General features: G+C 32.0%; 2 protein-coding genes across 3 annotated transcripts in view; both read right to left on the reverse strand.

Moving 5' to 3' along the window:
- pxb (putative Hedgehog signaling attenuator pxb) overlaps window positions 1-20952 on the reverse strand; it is a 630755-nt gene that overhangs the window by 503144 nt on the left and 106659 nt on the right. The gene's annotated exons all lie outside the window — the stretch shown is intronic.
- LOC148284203 (uncharacterized) lies at window positions 15272-15904 on the reverse strand. The gene has a single exon (XM_088242495.1). It carries the CDS (start codon window positions 15902-15904, stop codon window positions 15272-15274), a length of 633 nt encoding a protein of 210 aa, XP_088098621.1.

Genomic DNA, 20952 nt, shown 5'->3' on the forward strand with positions numbered 1-20952 from the left:
ACTTCTTTTATTGGATACTCCTGGCTATTTTGCAAATGCGATATATAGCATTATTTTTTATAGTAGACGCCGGTTTTTTGCCAGTGAACTGTATTTATTTACAAGGAAAAAAAATACAAACCGACGCGAGCGTTGAATTAGAGAATACACACGCGTTGACTTATGAATGCAATAACTTAAGCATGTTCATTATTGTTCATCGTGATAGCTCAAATGCTTAGCATGTTTTTAAGCACGTCGATAGTTATTTGTGATTGAACTACAGGTTGGATTTCCAATCTAGGGAGTTCTTTATATCTAAATTTGTGGCAACAGAGAAATAAAACATTTTGTGAAGGAAATATGGAAGTCGAGGCATGTAAGTGCCCTGTAACAGGGCTTATTACCTGTCACTGGCTGGTTTATTCCTAGACTTCCATATTCCCTTCTCAAAAATGTTTTCCCTCTCGTTTAAAATAAATTTTAAAACTTTGATAGTTATTTGTGATTAAGCTATAGGTTTCTTTAATCTAAGGTACACACAATATTTCAAAGGCAATCAATGATATTGAGTCAGATATAAGCGATTTAGATTATACAGAAACGGGCGTATTATTATAATTTTGTTGGTATCATTTTGTCATTTTTTCCTATAATTTTTTTATCTCATATTGTGATTTTATTTGTATCATCTTTTCATGTCCGTTTTTGCCGATAATCAGCATAAACCGGTTTTTTGTGGGCAAAAACTAACTAACATTTAATGCTTTTCCAAATAAAGCGATATATGATCCGTCGCAAATTCTCCGTAAATATGGACACCAAATTGTTTTATAGATTTAAATATAATAAAACCCCGGAATTTATGAACTGAATAAGATATAATTTATTCATAAGTTAATAAACTCGAGGAAGTAATGGGAGAGGCGACGTGAGATGACGTATACATGCGATGTCGCACCAGACATGAAATTAAAAAATTAAAATAAAATAGTGTCGTTCGATTCTTTGTGATAATCAGAAAAGAACCAAGCTTAAGATTAAATTTTAACATACTCAGACGGATATTTATAAAAATAAAAAAAACCGAAAACCAAAAAAGCGTTTTTTTTTACAATATTTGAGTTTCTCCAAATGTTTGTAGACAAAAGACTTTCAAGATTCAAAAGATTTCACCCCCTCGGGAGTCATTAAGATTAAAAAATTACAACAGGGATGGAGAAATAGTGAATGTTACAGTGTGTAAAGTGGCCATTTAAACCAGCCAATGACAGGTCATAAGCCCTGTTAATGCCTAGACTTCCATATTCCCTTATTTAAGGTATTCTTCATCCCTGTTGTAATTTGTCAATATTTTTTATTTTAATTTTTATTTTATTTTTTTATTTTTATTTATAAATCATATTATTCAAAGTATAATACGTTGAATTACATTCTCAGGAGTCACAACAACTCAATTCGGGACATAAATAATATTGAAATTTAGAAAATAACATATATATTTAAATGATTTATTGACAATTCTTAATGAAATTCCAGTGTAATGATGTAATAACTTATATTTACATGTAACATATTACAACAGAGATTAAGAACATTTTGGAGAAGGTAAAAGTCTAAACCTCTACAGGTCTTATGACCTGTCATTGGCTGGTTTAAGTGGCCACTTTACACACTGCGTAACATTCACCGTTTAATCCACATTTCCTTACTTCCATCTGATGACTTACCGTGAAGTAAAAGAGTTAAAACCTTTATCATGTAAATGAGATTCATCGGGCTGAATCAATTGTACTACTAGACATTCACATATACATTCACACACATTAATATATTACATCAGAGATGAAGAACATTTAAGATAATATAAAAAGCAGATGAATCTCACCCGCATAAATAAATATTTCAGATCCTTAACTTCACAAACATCAACAGATGAAAGAATTGATGGAATAAAGATGTTCAAATATGGGCAAAATGGTAAATGTTACACAGTGAGTACAATGGCAACTTAAACCAGCCAATGACAGGTCATAAGCCCTGTAGATGCCTGGACTTATATATTATCTTCTCTAAAATATTCTTCATATCTGTTGTAATATGTTAATGTTAACAGCTCCTCAGGGAGTTCAATCCAGTTCTCGTCTAAAAAGAACTGGACAAACTCAAAATATTGTTAATTATCATGTAAGTTACTAATTTAAAATACTTGATAGTCTTCCGTTTATTTTTTCGACCAATTTTTAATTTACTTGGTTTTTTTTATGCAAGTTCATGCGATCAGCTGACGCATAATCCCTTCTTCACCATGCAACTGATGATTTTTTTTAACTCGCTATGATGCCAACTATCTTTTTAAAAAAGTTTCAGCCGGCATACTATCACTTTTTTTTTTTTTTTTACTATTTTTATAGCCTCCCACTCCCATACCTTCCGCTACTTGAGATCAACTATTGACTTCAAAATCAGACGGCTTTTATGACTTTTTCATTTGCAACGCTACTTCCCGGACTATATGAAAATTAAGAGAATAAATCAGTTGATAAAGCTAAAAAAATTACATATAACTGAATACGTATATTTTTTTCTCAAGTTTTGTCATTTATTTTATTTTATTTACACACTTTGTCATACATCATTAATTTATATTATCGAAAAAATTGCCCGTAAGGCAATTTCTGGAGCCAATCTGTGATATGAACATTCTTTAGGTATGGCTTAGTATTTTCATAATAAAACAAAACTTTGATATGTATTTTTTATGTTAACAAACTAAATATGTTTACAACTACTATGAAGAGAGGAGCGGGTAACGAAAAATGAAAAACTCAAATATTCTGGGAGGGAAATTTTATACGTGATTTGAATGTGATCTTAATGTGTAAAGTTATCACTTAACTCAGAGAATGCCAAATTATAAGCTCTGTAGATGCCCAGACTTCCATAATCTATTAAAACAATTAGTAACGAGAAAGTGTTTAAAAAGGCTATAAAAAATGGATAGTGGAGCTAGAAATGGATTGTCTCATTCGCCCAAACCAATATTAAATCTACTGCTCCACAAGTGTATAGCTTAAGTTAGGTTTTTGTTATTTTCATTGTGTGTTTTGTAATTTAAATAATATAGATGTACATATATACCTAGTTTTTAAAACAGTTAATATATTGTTTATTATCTCTGTTTATTAAGTAAGTCTTCTTTGTCTATTCTCAAATGTAAAAACATTTCCAAAAAGTATATTGTTAGGTAACCCCAGTGAGGTCACATTATTTTTGTTATTGTTTATAGTTTGTAAGAGTAAAATATGAATAAAAAATAAATAAAAATAAAAATATTTAATAGCTTTATCACAGTAAAAAAATCTTATATTTATTGATACACCTATAGGTGTTTTTTTAAATCGCTTCATGAATTATGTATTTTTCTTTTTCTTCAGCCCTCTTTTCTTCTCTGCGAGATAAAGCACTCTTCCAAACGTCTACATTCCTTCCAATCACCCGTTTTCATCATCATCGTTCCCTTTCCGCACCTAATGGTGCATAGGGCACTGCATTGTTACACCAATCGCAGCGTATCTTGATCATTTTTGTTACATGAAGGCAAGGTACCGGCTATTGAGGCAATGTAATCAAACCATCTTGTTGGTGGCCTTCCAACACTTTTTTGTTTGCCCATGGTCTCCGCTTTATTATTCTGGATGTCCACCTGCCGTTATGTTGCCTCGTCAAGTGTCCTGCCTACTGCCACTTTGATTTTTCTGCACAATCCATGATATCTTTTTGACAGCTTCTTAGACATACACCGAGCATCTGTCTTTCCATGTATCGTTGCGGGCATTTTAATTTCTTGACACTTAATAAATAACATGGCTATTAAATAAATAAAAAAATATATTCAAATTCGCCAAGACATACATATGAATGGAGCATATTGACGTACGGTTGTGAGACATGGTGCCTTACCGAAAGTGATAAAATAAGACTAGAGGCCTTCGAGATGTAACGCTACAGAAAAATATTAGGAATTTCATGGCTGGATCACATTACTAATGGCGAGGTTGTCAGCAGAATCGAAGAAGGGAGGCACCAAATCAAAACCATCTCAGATAGGCGCACCCGATGGATCGGCCACATTTTACGCCACGAGGGTCTCCTGCATGACATCATAGAAGGAATGGTTGAGGGGACAAATTACAGAGGACGCCCCCGACGCGACGGGAGAATTTGGAGAAAATGTGCTAGGATTTTAACTGCTTTCATATGTCGAGCTGAAGGGGCTGCAGAGAATAGAGACCAATGGAGGACGAGATGCAAGACTTTGCTGCAAACCAATCCCCATAGTTTAGACAGCGAAGAAGAATCAAATTTTAAAAATATACGAAGAAGGCATAATAAAGTATCACGTATGGCATGTTTATGCATAACGTTCCGTGTATTTTAATTATCTTTTTATTACGGAAATTCAGTTTTTATATCCATTCAACATTTTTTTTTCATGTTTAAGAATAAGCTTTTAAACACCACTAACACAAATATTGAGGAAATAATTAAAAATAAGTTTTTATGTCTTTTATAATTAAAATAAGGTTTTATTGGCCATCTATTACAAATTATTGTACAATATTTAATGAACAACATATTACAATTTTCTTAATTCTTGGAAAAATTGTAAGTTAGTGGTAAAGATCGTTGGGTTATCATTTATTGGGTTCGATTCCCGAGTTACGAAATAAAATACTCAACAATGTTTTGAGTTTGTCCAAATGCTTGCAGACTGGCTGGATTTCCTCCCTGGGGAGTTATTCATATTTAAATTTGTTGCAAAAGACAGGGAAAACATTTTTGAGAAAGGAATATGGAAGTCTAGGCATTTACAGGCTTTATGACCTATCATTGTCTGGTTTAAATTGTCACTTTACATGACGCGTAAGATGTTATCTGCAGTAGAAACGATAAATCATAATCTTTTACGTGAGGATTTTGCATTGAAAGCGGAGCCATTGTACCGATTTAAGGCTTGCATCTTTCTTACCATGATGGATGACACTTTGTTTATTTAGGGACAATGTCGTCTTCGAAAGGATAAGCAGCTAGTTGACAAGCCAGTGAGGTCATAAGCCCCCCATCCATCACGCTGATCTCTTGGGGTCCTTTGCTCTTGGGTCCCTCTGGTTATTTGGAACAAATGGCGGACCTTTGCGTACCTGTTTGGGGTGTGTAATCCGTTTGTCTATATTTCAAATATTATACGCTGATATTTGAAAACATCGGCGACAACTTTTGATAATTTTTATTTTTTTTCCAGAATCATATTTTAGAATAATTTTTGACAGTATTTCAAGCAGTCCATTGTTTTTTAAAGCGATCCAATGTCTGCTCATAACATGTGCTATCAGCAAGTTTGTTTAATATTTTTGAGTGAAGGTATTTACATGTACATTTTTTTTATAAAAAAATGAATATTTGTGTTCTTATAATTTACAAAAATATTTCATTTTGGGGGCTATTTTTAACTTGATTCTTGAATTGTAAATAACTTACTACTAGAAAATGGAAATCAAGTTGAGGTAGATTGGGATTCGAGCCACGGACATTTGAGCAGTGAGTTCGAGACACTAACTACGGGACCACAACCCGATTTGATAGTAGAGAGACTTGCATTTTAGTGTAATCTATGTCCCATCGAAGAGACGGGCATGTCTCGAAAATGGTACACATAGGAAAGTTTGAAATTGTTTACTACAATGATTTAAACATTTAGATCTTAATTTATTGCAATAGAAAAAAGCAAACATTTTCGGGAAGGGAACATGGAAGTCTAGACCGGACTTATGACCTCTCATTGACTGGTTTAAGTGGCCACTTTACGCACAGTGTAACATTCACAATTCTGACTCTGTTTGAATATCCACATTTTCTCAACTCTTGTTATTCGTCGTTTGTCAGATATCGTCATTCAATCTGCATAACCATACTACAAAAACAAAAGCAGGTAAAACTGTATTAACTTACAAAGATCAACATATGGTGGAATGAAAGGAAAAAAGATGTTCAAACATAAGCAGAATGGTGAATGTTGCATAGTTTAATTTTTTATACATATATTTTTAACAATCGAATGCCCAAATACTATACTTCATTATAAAATTATGCTAAATACAAATTTTCATAAGTATATTACTAGAAAGGAGGAAAAATAAGGCTACTATTTAAAAAAAATCCCGAATCGACATTATTTGTAAATGTTTAAAAATGTATGAAGAGATATCTGAATGTATGAAGACTGAAAAGAGATTGAGTGAATTTAAAAATAAATGTTATGTTTACTGTAAGATAACATATATAGATATGTAATTAAAGTAAGCGTAAATATTAGTTTATATACTAATTGTAATATAAGCCAATATAAGCATTTTAAAATTATTAATAGTGTGTAAAGTGGCCACTTAATTCGGCTAAAAATGATGTAGATGCCTAGATTATAAATCCTTTGTATAAAATGTTCTTCATCTCTATTTGAATATATTAATTTTGATGACTCTTTAAAAGTATCTACGTTAAATGAACATTTTTTCATGAATTAAGCCGTTTTTCATTACAGATTTTGGTACATATCACGATCGCTGTATCGAATCAAATGTGGAAGTAATTTTGTGAGAAGTTGGTCTTCTATACTTGGCCGCGGATAAACACGATGCCGATGTGAGTAACTTGCGAGATAAACTTTTGGCGAAACGTCGGGAAATATTTGCACAGAATTATTACTGAGGGGAAACTGGTAATTAATCGAAAGGCTGGCGTTTACATAGGGCGAACATTATTATACATTCGGTCTTAAAGGATTTCTGCATTAATTATATACATTTGTGTATGGTAATTCATATTTACACGTCAGTAATTTAAATTCACATTAATTTGTAACATCAACATATGTAACATCAACATGTGTATCAATTTACTATCTTCACATTGTAATACCTAAATAATAATATATTGATTTCAATTGTTTACCGTTTATTGACTTATATATGTATTCTAAAAAAGTTTTTTTCTAACTTATAATTTTAATTAACAATTTTAATACTGAGTCCGTTATAATTTCTACAGGTACGTCTAATGAATGTATTCGAGGTATAATTGTTTTTACAAGTTGGTATATAAAAAAGGGAATTTAATCTAGTATAGCGAAGAGGACAACGGAAACCAATATTTTGTAAAAGATACGGCGAATCAACTATATTATTGAGAATTTTGAAAAAAATAAATAAATCATATCTAAGGCGCCTTTTTTGTAGTGATTCTATATTAAAATTGATCAAAGATGCGCCGTAATCATTTTCAATGTTGCCAAAACGATATTCCAGGCTCCTTATAAATTTCTTTTGAATGTTTTGTACAATGTAAGTACAAATTAATTTGTCAGCATGCGTCGCACTCCGAGTATAAACGCAAGTTGGTACATGATTACAACACCAGTTTTACTAGTATGGAAGGGCAAGCTGTTCCTAGATATTGCAATAAATATGGCAAAAGGACACTGCAATACAGTATACCTAAAATATTTAATATGTTACCAAACAATATTAAAAATACTGAGTTAAATACAGGAGTGAGACGTTTGCTCAAATTATGGTTATTAGAAAAAAGTTTTTTGTATTAGTTATAGTTTTTAATTTTTCATAATGTAATGTTTTTCAAGTAAAATTATTGTTAATGTAGGTTAAGTGTAAATAATCGATGTAATTTATAAGAACCTGCTGACGAGTTGTATGTATGCAACTCAGCAGGACTTTAATTTAATACTATTTTTTGAAAAATAAATGAAAAAAAAAAAAGTGTACTTAACACATCAAAATAATTTAATTAAAAAACAAAAACATATGTTACAGTACTTGCCAACGCTCAAAGTGTACATTTTAAAATACATAATGTTCTTTCCCTCACAAAGTAAGGGTGAAAATGTTTTGACAGAGACAATTTTGTTGTTTTTTCTGTGTTTTACAAAATCAACATGTGTGCTTGTTTTTTCTCGTTCTTTGATCCCTAAATTCATTTAAACATGAAAGCTCATTCATTTAATAAATTATTTAATTAGACACACATGAAGAAACACAAAAAGAAATCTGTAAATGTACAAAATTGAATATTGATTATCCACGGTAGGTAAAGTGTTCTCGAATATATATTATGCATATAATGTTATTATACTCAGGTATTATGTTTATATAAAATTAAATTGATGATAGTTCAACACTATTGAGAGTATATTCAAATGTTTGCTGACAAGGCTGGATTTCACTCCCCATCGAGAAAATCTTAAGAAAACCCTTTTGTAAAAAAATACAAAAATAGATTTAATTAGAAAAAAAGAATCCGGTACGAATTTTCAAAAGTCATAATAATATTAAAAGTGCCACTTAAACCAGCCAATCGTAAGCCTTGTAAATGCTTTGACATCCATACTCCCTACTCAAAAATACATTCCTCTTTTGCGAAAAAAAAAAAAAAAAAACTTTTATCCTTAATTAATTTATTTAATTCACATAAACGCCCGGAGGGCTTTTACAAGTATGGTACAAAGATAAAATATATTAAGTTAAAAATAAAATATGGCATTTGGTACATTCAAAAACATATTTCTAAATATAACTTGTAAGAAAACAGTTTAAAAACACACAAATATGTATATATATGTATATATATGTATATATATATATATAAATATACTGTTTTGCAGGGCCACACCGCGAAACTTCAGAGGAACATTTCTCACCGTAAGCTTTGAAAAAAATCGTAATAAATTTTTTCCCAAATCATTTTTAATTTTAAAAAAATATCTCAAAATGGAGTAAATCTTTAATTTCTCGAACTAGCGTCCCTTCCGCAAAACCCCTACCACTCCACGACAGAAAAAAACATGCAATTAAACATATTTGACCAACGAATCTATATGCACCAGACGCGGACAAGGGAAGCGGGAAGCGGGAGAAGAAGGATGTTCAAACATGGAAAGAATGGTGAACGTTACACAGTGTGTAAAGTGGCCTCATAACCCAGCCAATGACGTGTCATAAGCCCTGTTATTAAAGCGCTAGACTTCTATATTCCCTTCTCAAAAATGTTTTCTCCCTCTGTCAAATTAAATTTAAATATGAATAACTCCCTAGGAAGGAAATCCAGCCAGTCTGCATGCATTTAGACATACACAAATATTGTTAAATGCACTTTGTTTTAATAATCTGTAAGAGGAATCATTTCAGATAGCAGTCCGGAGACAGTGAATGTAGCACCTCTTTTGCATTAATTTCATATCATTTTACATACCGAGGTAAGATACAGATAGTACAGAAGTTAAGTATACCGTCTCGATATATACACATGAAGATAGCGTTCATAATCGAGACACAGGTTTAATTTTATTTTCTGGGTTTTTAAAGTCGAAAAGCCGGTACTTTTGTAAATCAAAAACTAATTTATTCGAAACATCCTTACTGGTATTGTTCTATGTAAAGCTCGATATGTGCCGAGAGCTCTTTTGGTTTCGCGTTTGTTTTTCATATTTCGGGGGCGTAAATCAAAATGGTGTCTCGCGGGAAACAAAATGGACGAATAAACGTTCCACGCACAACGAAACTTTTCACAACTGCTCAATTTACAGCCACAATTAATGAAATTATTTCGTTCGCCTGTCGGCGAATACCGTCGGCCAAATCATGCCTAAATTTATTACGCGAAAGTATTTTTGGGGGTTCTTGCCTTTCTTATTTTCCCACGAGGCGAGAGAGGAAGATGAGAATTTATTTCCCCTTTGCAAGAGATCCACACTAGCTTGGATGCAAATTCAAAAATAATAAAGTATCTATTAATGTAAAAAAATGGTCTAAGAAAATAATTTGAAAAATCATATAATTTGTTATTAGAAAATTTGCACATATCCTTCATATAGGTACTCCCAGGTATTTAAAACTCTCGACCTTTTCGATGATTTAGTTTGACAGAGTCAGGGGATTTTGAGCATCAAGGCACGAAGTATTACACAGTACATGGGTTTTTGCCATATTGATTTTTAAACTCATGCATGCAAAGAACCTATTCAGTTTATCTACAGTAAACTAAAGACCCCGGACTGAATCGTCAATTGACCGCATCATCGGCATTCTCTAGGTCGCAGAGTTTTTGGGAGGGGGAGATGGATATTCCTCGATCTAGTGAAATTGACTTTCTGAGGATAGTGTCCATATTAATAAACACTTAAGAGACAATCACAAAACTTATTGCAGAAAAAAAAAACAGAATAGAATCATACAACATATTAAATCATTTCACAGATAATATTCATTATTAATATAAAAAAAGAAAAAGTATAAAATAATAAATAAAAGTGTGTGTGTGAGTATGTGTGTAAGAGATATTAATATAGAAATTATGAAATATAATAATATAACTTACGTTATTTCGTACATATTTTTTCAGAAATTTGACGAATAGGTATTTGAACATAGTTTTTCTGTTTCTCTCTCGCATATGCCTCCCCGATCTGTCGAACTGATAATGAAAATCGACAAAACCGAGGTTTTGTTTTCCCGTTTACCGCACCCCGAAATTGAACAGATTTTGTTGATTTTTCGAATAAAAAGTATCAGAATAAAAATTTTTGACCCCTATTTTCTTTTTAATTTTTCAAAATTAATTATCATGTTTGTATACTGTACGTCCAAAGACAGCTGATAAATCTGGGCGCATTTATGAGTTTTTGGATGATCCGAGCTCCCATAAGAAACAATTTATCAAAAAAACCAAACGATAGACTCGCCAATGGTAAATGTCTTTACTACCTTAAAAAATCACTGCTCTAGTTTACGGGAATACGTGCGTGTGAGAAAAGTCAGACTGCGTTTCCTTTTAAGAGCTTTTTTTACCTTGACTTAGGGCCTAGAAGTGTATAAATTAGTTAAAGTGTGCCAGTTTTAAAAAATACTCATAAATTATTTAACATCATATTTTGGTTTGTGCATCTGGCCCTTAGTATTTGAAAAGTATTTTGTGTGTATTAAAATACCAGTTATCACTTTCATGGGATTTGTTTTAAACTCATGTAAGAAAGAGCAAAATGAAAAATGCAATACGAAGTGTAAGTCGAAGTCACATAGGTACATTTGACACACCTTCCACCCACGTACTCGAAGATTTACTTTTTATTACACGTGTGTCAATAAGATTGATGATCTTGACGACAATTGAAACGATAAAACTCTGACTGCGTTTGTTTATTTTTGCTTAAAATTTATAGCTTGTCTTAGTTTTGTTACTTCATATGTTTTTTGAATAATGAACAATATTGTAAATTATTTATAAGATGATTGGTGTAGAGATTTATTTAATTTATTTATTGGATTATTTTTAAAAGCGCCGTAGTTTTTATACCTCATTTGAAAATGTTGTTTAAAATGGCATATGAAATATTTTATTTAAAAATAATTAGTTAGGAAAGTAGAAAAGGTGAATCAGAAATCTTATATCAGGGCCTATATTTCAATGGGAAGTTAACATTTATCTTTAATTATATCTAAATAAACAAACAAACCATCACGCTGTTTCCCCGTAGGGGTAGGCAGAGAGGATAGAACGACAAATCACTCTGTCTTTGAATACATACCTAGCTATCTCTACATTCATACATCTCATGCACGCACGCCGATTATTCCTACTCTTGACATATCCATCTTCAAGTATTTGATGGACTTGATCGTGCCATGTCTTTCTCGGTCTTCTTCGTTTTCTGCATCCATCAACATTTGCATGGTAGATCTTATAAGCCGTTCTTTCGCTGTCCATTCGCTCTATTTTATTTTATTTTATTTTATTTTATTTAGAAAACATACAGTCATACAAAATCAGTATTAAAAACAACAATTTTTTAACATAAAAAGACCAATTAAGTTTTCATAAATTAAAAAGATATAAACATTAAATGTGACAAAAAATAAAAAATAAATAAGAATTTTAAGTGAAAAAAAGATAATTGTTGACATTTGCGTTTTCCATGGAGGTAATAAATTAAAATAAATAAAAATACCGAATGTACACTCCGAGCCATCCACGCACACACATGAACGCACATATAAAACATATACAAACATATACATTACATGCGGCACATATGCATAGCATAAACCACTCAAGATGTACATTCAGCAACTATCCCAAATAATCGACCCCATGAAGAAATTTTCTGTACAAATGCAACGTGCAGTTAAAAATGTCTACATCAATACTGAGTTCGTTATAATTTCTACAGGTGCGTCTAATGAAAGAATTCGAGGTATAATTGTTTTTACAAGTTGGTACATAAAAAAGGGAATTTAATCTAGTATAGCGAAGAGGACAACGGAAACCAATATTTTGTAAAAGATACGGCGAATCAACTATGTTATTGAGAATTTTGAAAAGAAAAATTAAATCATATCTAAGGCGCCTTTTTTGTAGTGATTCTATATTAAAATTGATCAAAGATGCGCTGTAATCATTTTCAATGTTACCAAAACGATATTCCAGGCTCCTTATAAATTTCTTTTGAATGTTTTCAATTTGATTAATATATACATTATATTGAGGGGACCATACTAATGAAGCGAATTCGAGTTGACTTCGCACATAAGTATAGTAAAGAAGTTTTAATGTATTTGGTGATGAGAATGGCTTGGAGATTCGTAAGATAAACCCTAGAAGTCTGTACGCCTTATCTACTATTGTATTTATGTGATCTCTAAATAAAAGCTTATCATCCATCAGTACACCCAAATCTCTCGCTTTCATTGAACGATTGACAATTTTCCCAGATAGTTTGTAGTCAAATAGTATACTTTTTTTCTTTCGAGTAAATGACATGACAAGACATTTATCAGAATTCAATAATAACTGATTGTCCTTGCAATAGCAACAGATTCTATCTAAGTCAGCTTGAAGAACTTTGCAATCATTTATTGAAGACACAATTTTAAATACTTTATTGTCATCAGCGTATAGCAAAAAATTTGAGTTTTGAATGCATAAACTTATATCATTGATATAAATAATAAAAAATAAGGGTCCAAGATGCGAACCTTGAGGGACACCTGATGGGATTGGTTTAAATGATGAATTAAATCCCTTGAGTGAGACCGATTGACTGCGGTTACTAATGTAGGAACATATCCAACGATACAGATTCCCCCGTATACCGATGTTCCAAAGCTTGCGAAGTAAGACCAAATGACTTATTTTATCAAAAGCCTTTGAATAATCCGTATATAAAACGTCTACCTGAAAACCTGCATCCATTGCATTCAAAACAATATCGGTAAATTCACAAAGATTTGATTCAACTGACCGTTTCTTATAGAATCCATGTTGATTGGGATTAATATGTGGTTTTATAACATCGAAGAGCTGATCGGTTACTATATTTTCAAGGATTTTACTAAAAATGGGAAGAAGAGAAATGGGTCGATAATTTACTACAAGACTCTTATTTCCTTTTTTATGCACAGGTGTAATATTTGCCTTTTTCCATATTTCAGGAAACGTGCCTTCCTTTATTGATAATTGAAAAAGATAAGTAAGAGGACGCGCAAGCTGTTTAATACATTTAGAAATAAAAAAAGGGTGTATGCCATCAAAGCCAGCACCCTTGCTGACTTTAAGTTTTTTGAGATATTTTGTTACCAATGACTCATTTATTTCTATAGCATTAAGATCAATTACACTATTTTCTTCGGCAGGAACACTACAACTAGATGCATTAGTTTCCAAAAATTCAGAATGGAAATATTCCGCAAAAGCATTACAAATATTCTGACCGCCAATTACCAAATTATCTTTGTAGGACATTTGAAGAGGCACATCACACCCAGCTCGCTTGGACTTGACAAAAGACCAGAAAAGTTTAGGTTCTCGGTTAATGTTATATTCAGCAGTTGTGATAAAATGTAGGTAACATTCCTTATTCGTGCGTTTTTGTCTTTCCCTCAGCAAAGAAAAAGTATGATAATCAGACGCTTGAGAGTACTTTTTCCATTTTTTGTGAAATTTTTTTTTTTCTGAAATTAACTTTATTAGCGGTCGAGTGTACCATGGAGGATATCGGCAATTATTATTTGTGAGACGCTTGGGAACAAAATTGTTTATAACTCCATTTAGAACAACGTAAAATTGCTGGGTTGCGTCTTCCATGTTCAGATTAGACAAAGTATCGAACCAATTAATATCATCTAAATGGGCACAAACATCATCGTAGTTTGCCTTATGAAATAAACGAACAAATCTTTGATTATCGGGAAGAATTTTGAATTGTAAATTGAGCAAAATTACAAGAGTCTTATGATGGGCGTCTTCCAGTGTTAATGGGGATACACATTCGGTGACTACGCAGTCAAAGTTGGAGATAACTAGATCTAGAATACGGCCACGAGTATTGGCATGCGAATTGAACTGGTAGAAGTTATTAAATGACATAAAATTACATAGAGACTTGCTAAGTGGATCATCCTTAGGATCGAGGGTGCAGTGAGTAAAACTGGGATTCGAAAGCCAGGCAGCATTAGATATATTGAAATCACCAATAATCAGGAAAATTTCATTAGGGGACGTTAAGAGTGTATCGGAAACTTTGTCAAAAAACTCGGATATCACTCGCAAATGTGAATTTCCATGAGGAAAGTAGGAACAGAACATATTTAAGGTTTTGTGATGTGTGATTGTGTTTACTTTAATCCAAATAACTTCCGCCGTTAGGTCCCAAGAATCTACTACAGAACTACAAAACATTTTTTTGACAGCTATAAGCACGCCTCCACCGAGAGTCTGTTGTGTTTTCTCATAATCACGGTCTCTTCGAAATACGTTATATCTACTATCAAAAATTTCGCTATCATTGATACTTGGAAGGAGCCATGTTTCAGATAAAAAAATCATATCATAATCATTAATCAAGACGTTATTTAAAAAATCATGAGTTTTGGAGCGAATGCCGCGTACGTTTTGGTAGTAAATAGATAGACTATTTATGGGATTAGCGCCTGAGAATATTAAAATATTTCAACCTATTAAACAATAAACTTAAAATACACCAGTAAAATTGATTTAAATTATATTGGACGCACCTGTAAAATGAGTCTCTATATATCAATGCAGTCACTAAAGGCAAGTAGTTCGCTAAATTATACACATTAAAAAAGTTGAAAATAGTACAAAGAAAAGGTAAAAACAAAAAATAAGGAAAACAAGAAATAACACTAGTCAGCTGCTTCAAAAGTCATATTATTTTTTCAAGATCAGCGTCTGATGAGATTTTGGATATGGGTGATCCTTCATTTTTCCTAAGGAATATGTTGCCATTTTTCACCCAAAGGAATGCGTACTCTTTATCTATTTTCAACTGCCTCGCTTTACGCAGTAAAAGCTTGTTTGCGGGTGTAAGATGCTCGTTAATGAAAATCCGGCTTGCTTCTCCAGATATTCCAACGTCCGCGGATAACAATTTTTTATGTCTGCGTGCTGCAGTTATAATCGTGTCCTTAAGTTCTCTTCTGATCAAATGTATTATGATATTAGGTTTATCGCGAGAACTGGATCCTGCCGTTGGCCAAGGTTGAACACGGTGAATAGACGTAATTTCTTCTTTTTTGATATTAACTCCAATTTTTTCTGCAATCTTAGAGAATGTGTGTATTAAATTCTCATTTCTGTCAAAAGGCACTCCACTTATTTCAACATTGGAAGCCCTGTCCCACTGCTCTCGTCGTTGCTGATGAAGTTCCAGAACATTGCATTTATCAATCAAGTTTTCAATTTTTGCTTCCATTAATTTTATTTTAGTATTATTCTTTTTAACGCTGTCTTTAGTCGCCTCGACCTCCCCAGATAAATAATTTATTGAGCTTTCCATATCTTTAATGGTTTTATTTAATGATTCAAAATTTTTATTACTTTTTTCTCCCTGCTCATTAAGCTTCAATAATATATCATTCTTTAGTGATTCAAATTTTTTATCAATGTATTCAATCATATAATGATTTATTTCACCTGATTGCTGCTTACTCCTTGTAGTCATTGTAGAATTATATTATGCACCCTCTTTTTATATGTATTCAATTTTTATAAATATTTTTTATAGTATGTTTTGTATAATTTATTTAGTTAGTATCTGACTTTTAAATATGCCTTTCAACAATAAATATAAATCTTGAGTAGGTTAAATCCGATTCATTCAATTAAATGTTTTTTTTTTAAAACTTAAATGTTTTGAAATTCAAGTGTTTTTATTTTGATAACTTAGTATTGTCACCATTCGTTAGATACAAGCACTTAGCACAGAAGTATTTGCAGAATATAAACACAAAACGACTTTAGATGTGAATTGTTTACACATAACACCGAAATAACGTTTGTGCGTATTTTACACTAAGCACTTTATAATCTCACAATGTTTATTTGTCAAAATGTTGAGTAATTATTTGATTTTTGTTAATTTATATGGACAGCGAAAATTTGTGTCACAGTTAATGTGGATGGTTATTGTTGTATTGTTATATGTCCAATTGTGTTCATTGTGGAGAAAAAAAAATATAAATAAATTTAAAAAAGAAAATTTAAAGAATAAGGTCACTAGAAAAACGCGACATGTTTGGCATTGATAGTTTTAACGTCAAGATTCGTGACGATGTTCTAAAAAAATTCGAATGGTTTGGAAAAAAGTTGAAAATGAACATGAATCGTGACGTATTAGGGGCGCGGCCAATGCAAATACCGTTTTTGCGAAAGTTCAAAATTACAAATTTAAAAATATTTTATATTCACTAATAAGAAGCAAAAAATACTGGACAGTATTTCATAGGCCCCTTTTACTTTAAAAATATATTTGAAAAATTGTGTTATTTCCATATTAAAATGTGAAAAAAATGTATCAGTAGGTATTAAATGATTTAAAATAAAAAATTGACAAAATAAACTGTTTTTAGGCGGAAGTAAAGTTAGACGTTAGAAAAAAAATGCTCACTAAAAAAAATATTACGATTTATAAGCAATAAAAAAAAACCTATTTAATCAGATTTTACACCTTTTTTATGTGCTCGCCGCGCCGCACGCTTCTAAAAATGAGATTTTCAAATCAATTAATTTGTAGTCGATAAAAACAAAACAATTAAAAGCATTTTAATCAAAAACAATAAATAATGATCTGAACGGAAACGCAGATTTATTATAATACATAAAATAGCAGACTTGACGTACTGATCAATGTTAAAAACGAATTCAAACATTATTTCAAAGCATAAATTTTAATCACGTTTGTTCTTTGATAAATTAAAGTCACCAACCTTGGCGTATTGATTAACAACCCAGTATATCAAATAGTAACTGATGTCTTTATTATCTTGTAGAATAAATTAAAAATGAACAGTATTTTTAATTTTAATCATGTTTCATAACTTGTTATCGACGCATAGTCCACTAATAGTAGACGAATATTTTAAATCATATAACAATGGATTTAGTTTGTGAAAAACCATCATCATCATCATCAATAAACCTTTATTCGCACCGGTGCATAGGGCACTGCATTGTTAAACCAAATGTAGCGTGCTTCGATTTCGGTTTCACTCATACTAAAATTCTTTTTTTTTAATCGAGTAGCTTTATTTATTTTCAATTTCATAAACTGAATCGGGTTGTGGTTCCATGGTTAGTGTTGCGGACCCACGGGCCAGAGGTCCGAGGTTCAAGCCCCACTCTACCCCAACTTGATTCCCATTTTCTAATAGTGAGTTATTTACAAATCGTTGAAAATGGCCCTCAAAAAATTTAATATTTGGAAATCATAAGAACTCAAATATTTCTTTTGAAAAAAAAAAAAATTTTTTTAAAAACTATCAAAAATGCACGTTAAAATGTGTTTGTAAAATTTTCTGAGATTCTATGTTTTGCTTCGATCAGCCAACTTGTAGAGCAATATTATTTATGGCAGTCGTAAAAGTTATGTTTTACCAACACATGTAAGTGGAAATGGTAATAATAAAACCTACATTGAAATTTCTAGCGGAATCGAAAACATACTCGTACACAAAAGATCGAAAGTTTGAGTTATGACTTTCAAAGTTGCATTATTTTAATACAAATGACTTTAATCCATTTGCTGACATCATTATTTAAGTCATAAATACAGTATCTTGAAATAAGCACTGGGAAAAACTTAATAACAAATGCATATAAAGTACTTATAACATTAATAAAAAAATAACTGCTGCAGTTTTCACATGCAGCATTAATATACAAATAGTTGGATAATTTATATAGCGCCATTTTTGTGAAAATCACCTCAAGGGCGCTGTACAATTAATAAATATCCCAGTACGTCTTGCAGCTACAGAGCGCATAGACGGTTGGGATTCTAGTTCCTCGTTTTCAATTAAGATCAATAAAAAATTATAACAGATAGGAGCTAGATTACAGGACGTCTTGCAGCTACAGAGCGCATAGACAGTTAGAAATTTAGCCCCCATTTACACATTTTAAAAATTGACAAATAAATTTAGTGTATTAATGATACTAAAAAAAATAAAAATAAAATGAATAATAAAAAGGAGTAAGATTACAACACGTCTTGCAGCTACTAAGCGCATAGACGATTGGAATTCTAGACCCCATTTATAAAATTTAGGTATTTTTAAGTTGGTATATGAAAGCTAGATAACCAATCATCGTGCAGCTACAAAGCGCATGGACGAGTGGAATTCTAGCAAAGTTAGAATGATATCAATAAATTTATAAAAAATAGAGCATAGTAGTAAGTTTGTCAAGTGTTCATGCCAAGAACTAAGCAATAAAAAACTAAATAAATAAAGCGCTGTATCAACTCCATGGTTAACAAAGGGAGATAGATGTCCGAAGAGAATCTTTTGTAGACAGTTAGTAGGTAGATATCGTCACCATGTGGTCCACTAGGCTGCTGGAGAATTTCTGGAAACGCACGTGTGTAGACTGGGGGATTATGCCTATTAACCACTCTGCTTTAAATTATTTGAATTTATTTATGCTTTATTGAGTTAGTTCCTAACATCTTTAGAACTGACATAAACAAATTAGCTTGTCATTATAATTATAATGGACTGAGTATTAATGTTGATATTTTTAACTGCACGTTGCATTGGTACAGAAAATTTCTTAATGAAGTTGATTATTCGGGATAGTTGCTGAATGTACATCGTGAGTGGTTTATGCTATGTGTATCGCTTGTATTTTTTTTATTTTATTTATTTAATTTAATTTATTAGGTAATTCAACAAAGATACATACTAGAAAACATACTATTTGAAAGCATTCGTTGATACAATTATACAAGCATATATATCTTCAATTATAGAATTACACAAAATAGATTTATATATTTAGATGTACTACATATTTTTGAATATTTTTTTATACAGGATACAATGCAATAAAAAATAAGTTGTACGTTTGTACTTATTAAATAAGATTTATTCCTAAGAGATTATTCGCAAAACCTGAGAAAGTCTTATGAAATTTTTTAATTTTATTGTTTCGGCAGTAAATATTATATTCCCGACACATGCGAGCCATAGGTGTGTGGTATGTAGCATTAGTTGAAAATAAAGGCAGTTTAAATATTTCCCGATGTCTGAGTGTTCTTAATTCCGCATTTATTTGTATTTTATTAAGGAAGTTAGTATCTACTTTGTCGTTTAGTATTTTATACAGAAATTTCACATCGAAAACAACGTTTTATCAAAGAATTAAAATGAAAAAGAGTTAGAAGTTGCTCGTAATTTGTATGTGGTTTTTTTTTGGGAGCGGCATTTGTTCCTTTTGAGAGTGATAGGGAATTACCAGGCAGAACATTTAAATTAGACAATTTCTGCTCAGTTTTTCAGGCTGAACTACTCGCAAAAAAGAAGCTCTCGAATGGTTATTAAAAAAACCACCAGAGAGGTGGGTTATTGCAAAAATATTATCAGATTGTCGTTTGAGCGATCAAGCTATAACTGATACTTGGTCGGTAAATCCATTAATTGTAGATATTCAGAGTAAAATTAAGCATCTTAAAATCAGAAGGATGATCTTTCAGATTTTCTGGAAAAGAGGACATGCTGGTATCGTAGGAAATGAGAGAGCGGATGAACGAGCAAGAGCCGCAGCTTGTTATATAACGGCACCTTTCTTCTCAGAATTTTCCCTTAGCTTTGCTAAACGCTGTATAAAACAAAATACGCAGCAGCGTTGGGAGGATCATTACCGCGCTTCTTCTACAGGTAAAATCACTAAAAGGGTTTTTCCCAACGCTGGCTGATGCAGCAAACTTCTGTCGTTTTTATCAAAGTACTTTCGAAACGACCCAAATTTTTACCGGACGCGGAGCTATGAGAAGTTATCTTGATAGGTTTAAATTAAGGAATGATGACTATTGTCCATGCGATGATATTTCGGAAAAAAATGATGATGATGTTGAAGATGGCCTACCCTTAATTTACCGTGCCGTATGAATTGGGAGAATACATGTAAAATAGGCTTATAGGTGAGCGTGTGAGAGGGGTCGAATGCGTATGCTTTAAGTATTCTATACCTCAAATCAAAATTATTAATGACAATTTCATCAGTTTGTTTTGTATGTGTGTGGGTAAATGAAGCTGATATAAAGCGCAGCCGAAATCAGGTGAGGGTTATCACCAGAGCCCTTACAGGGCGTGAACCTTTTCGAAACTGCTAAATGTAGGTTCTGCAGCGCAGATGAGAAAACACCTATACACATTGTATGTGAATGAGATACTTCACATCATAAAAGAAGCCTCATCATCGGAGGACCACTGATTAAATTTGAGGATGTTCAAGAGCTCGCCCCTTACCTAATAGCCCGATACTTTACGTATTTGGGTTTGGCAGAAGAATTTAGCAAAATGAGAACTCTCGCTTTTCACAAAGTCG

This window comes from Micrasema longulum, unplaced genomic scaffold (genome assembly GCF_059751315.1).
Source record: "Micrasema longulum isolate JH-2025_06_02 unplaced genomic scaffold, ASM5975131v1 h1tg000141l, whole genome shotgun sequence".
NCBI classification, from domain to species: domain Eukaryota; kingdom Metazoa; phylum Arthropoda; class Insecta; order Trichoptera; family Brachycentridae; genus Micrasema; species Micrasema longulum.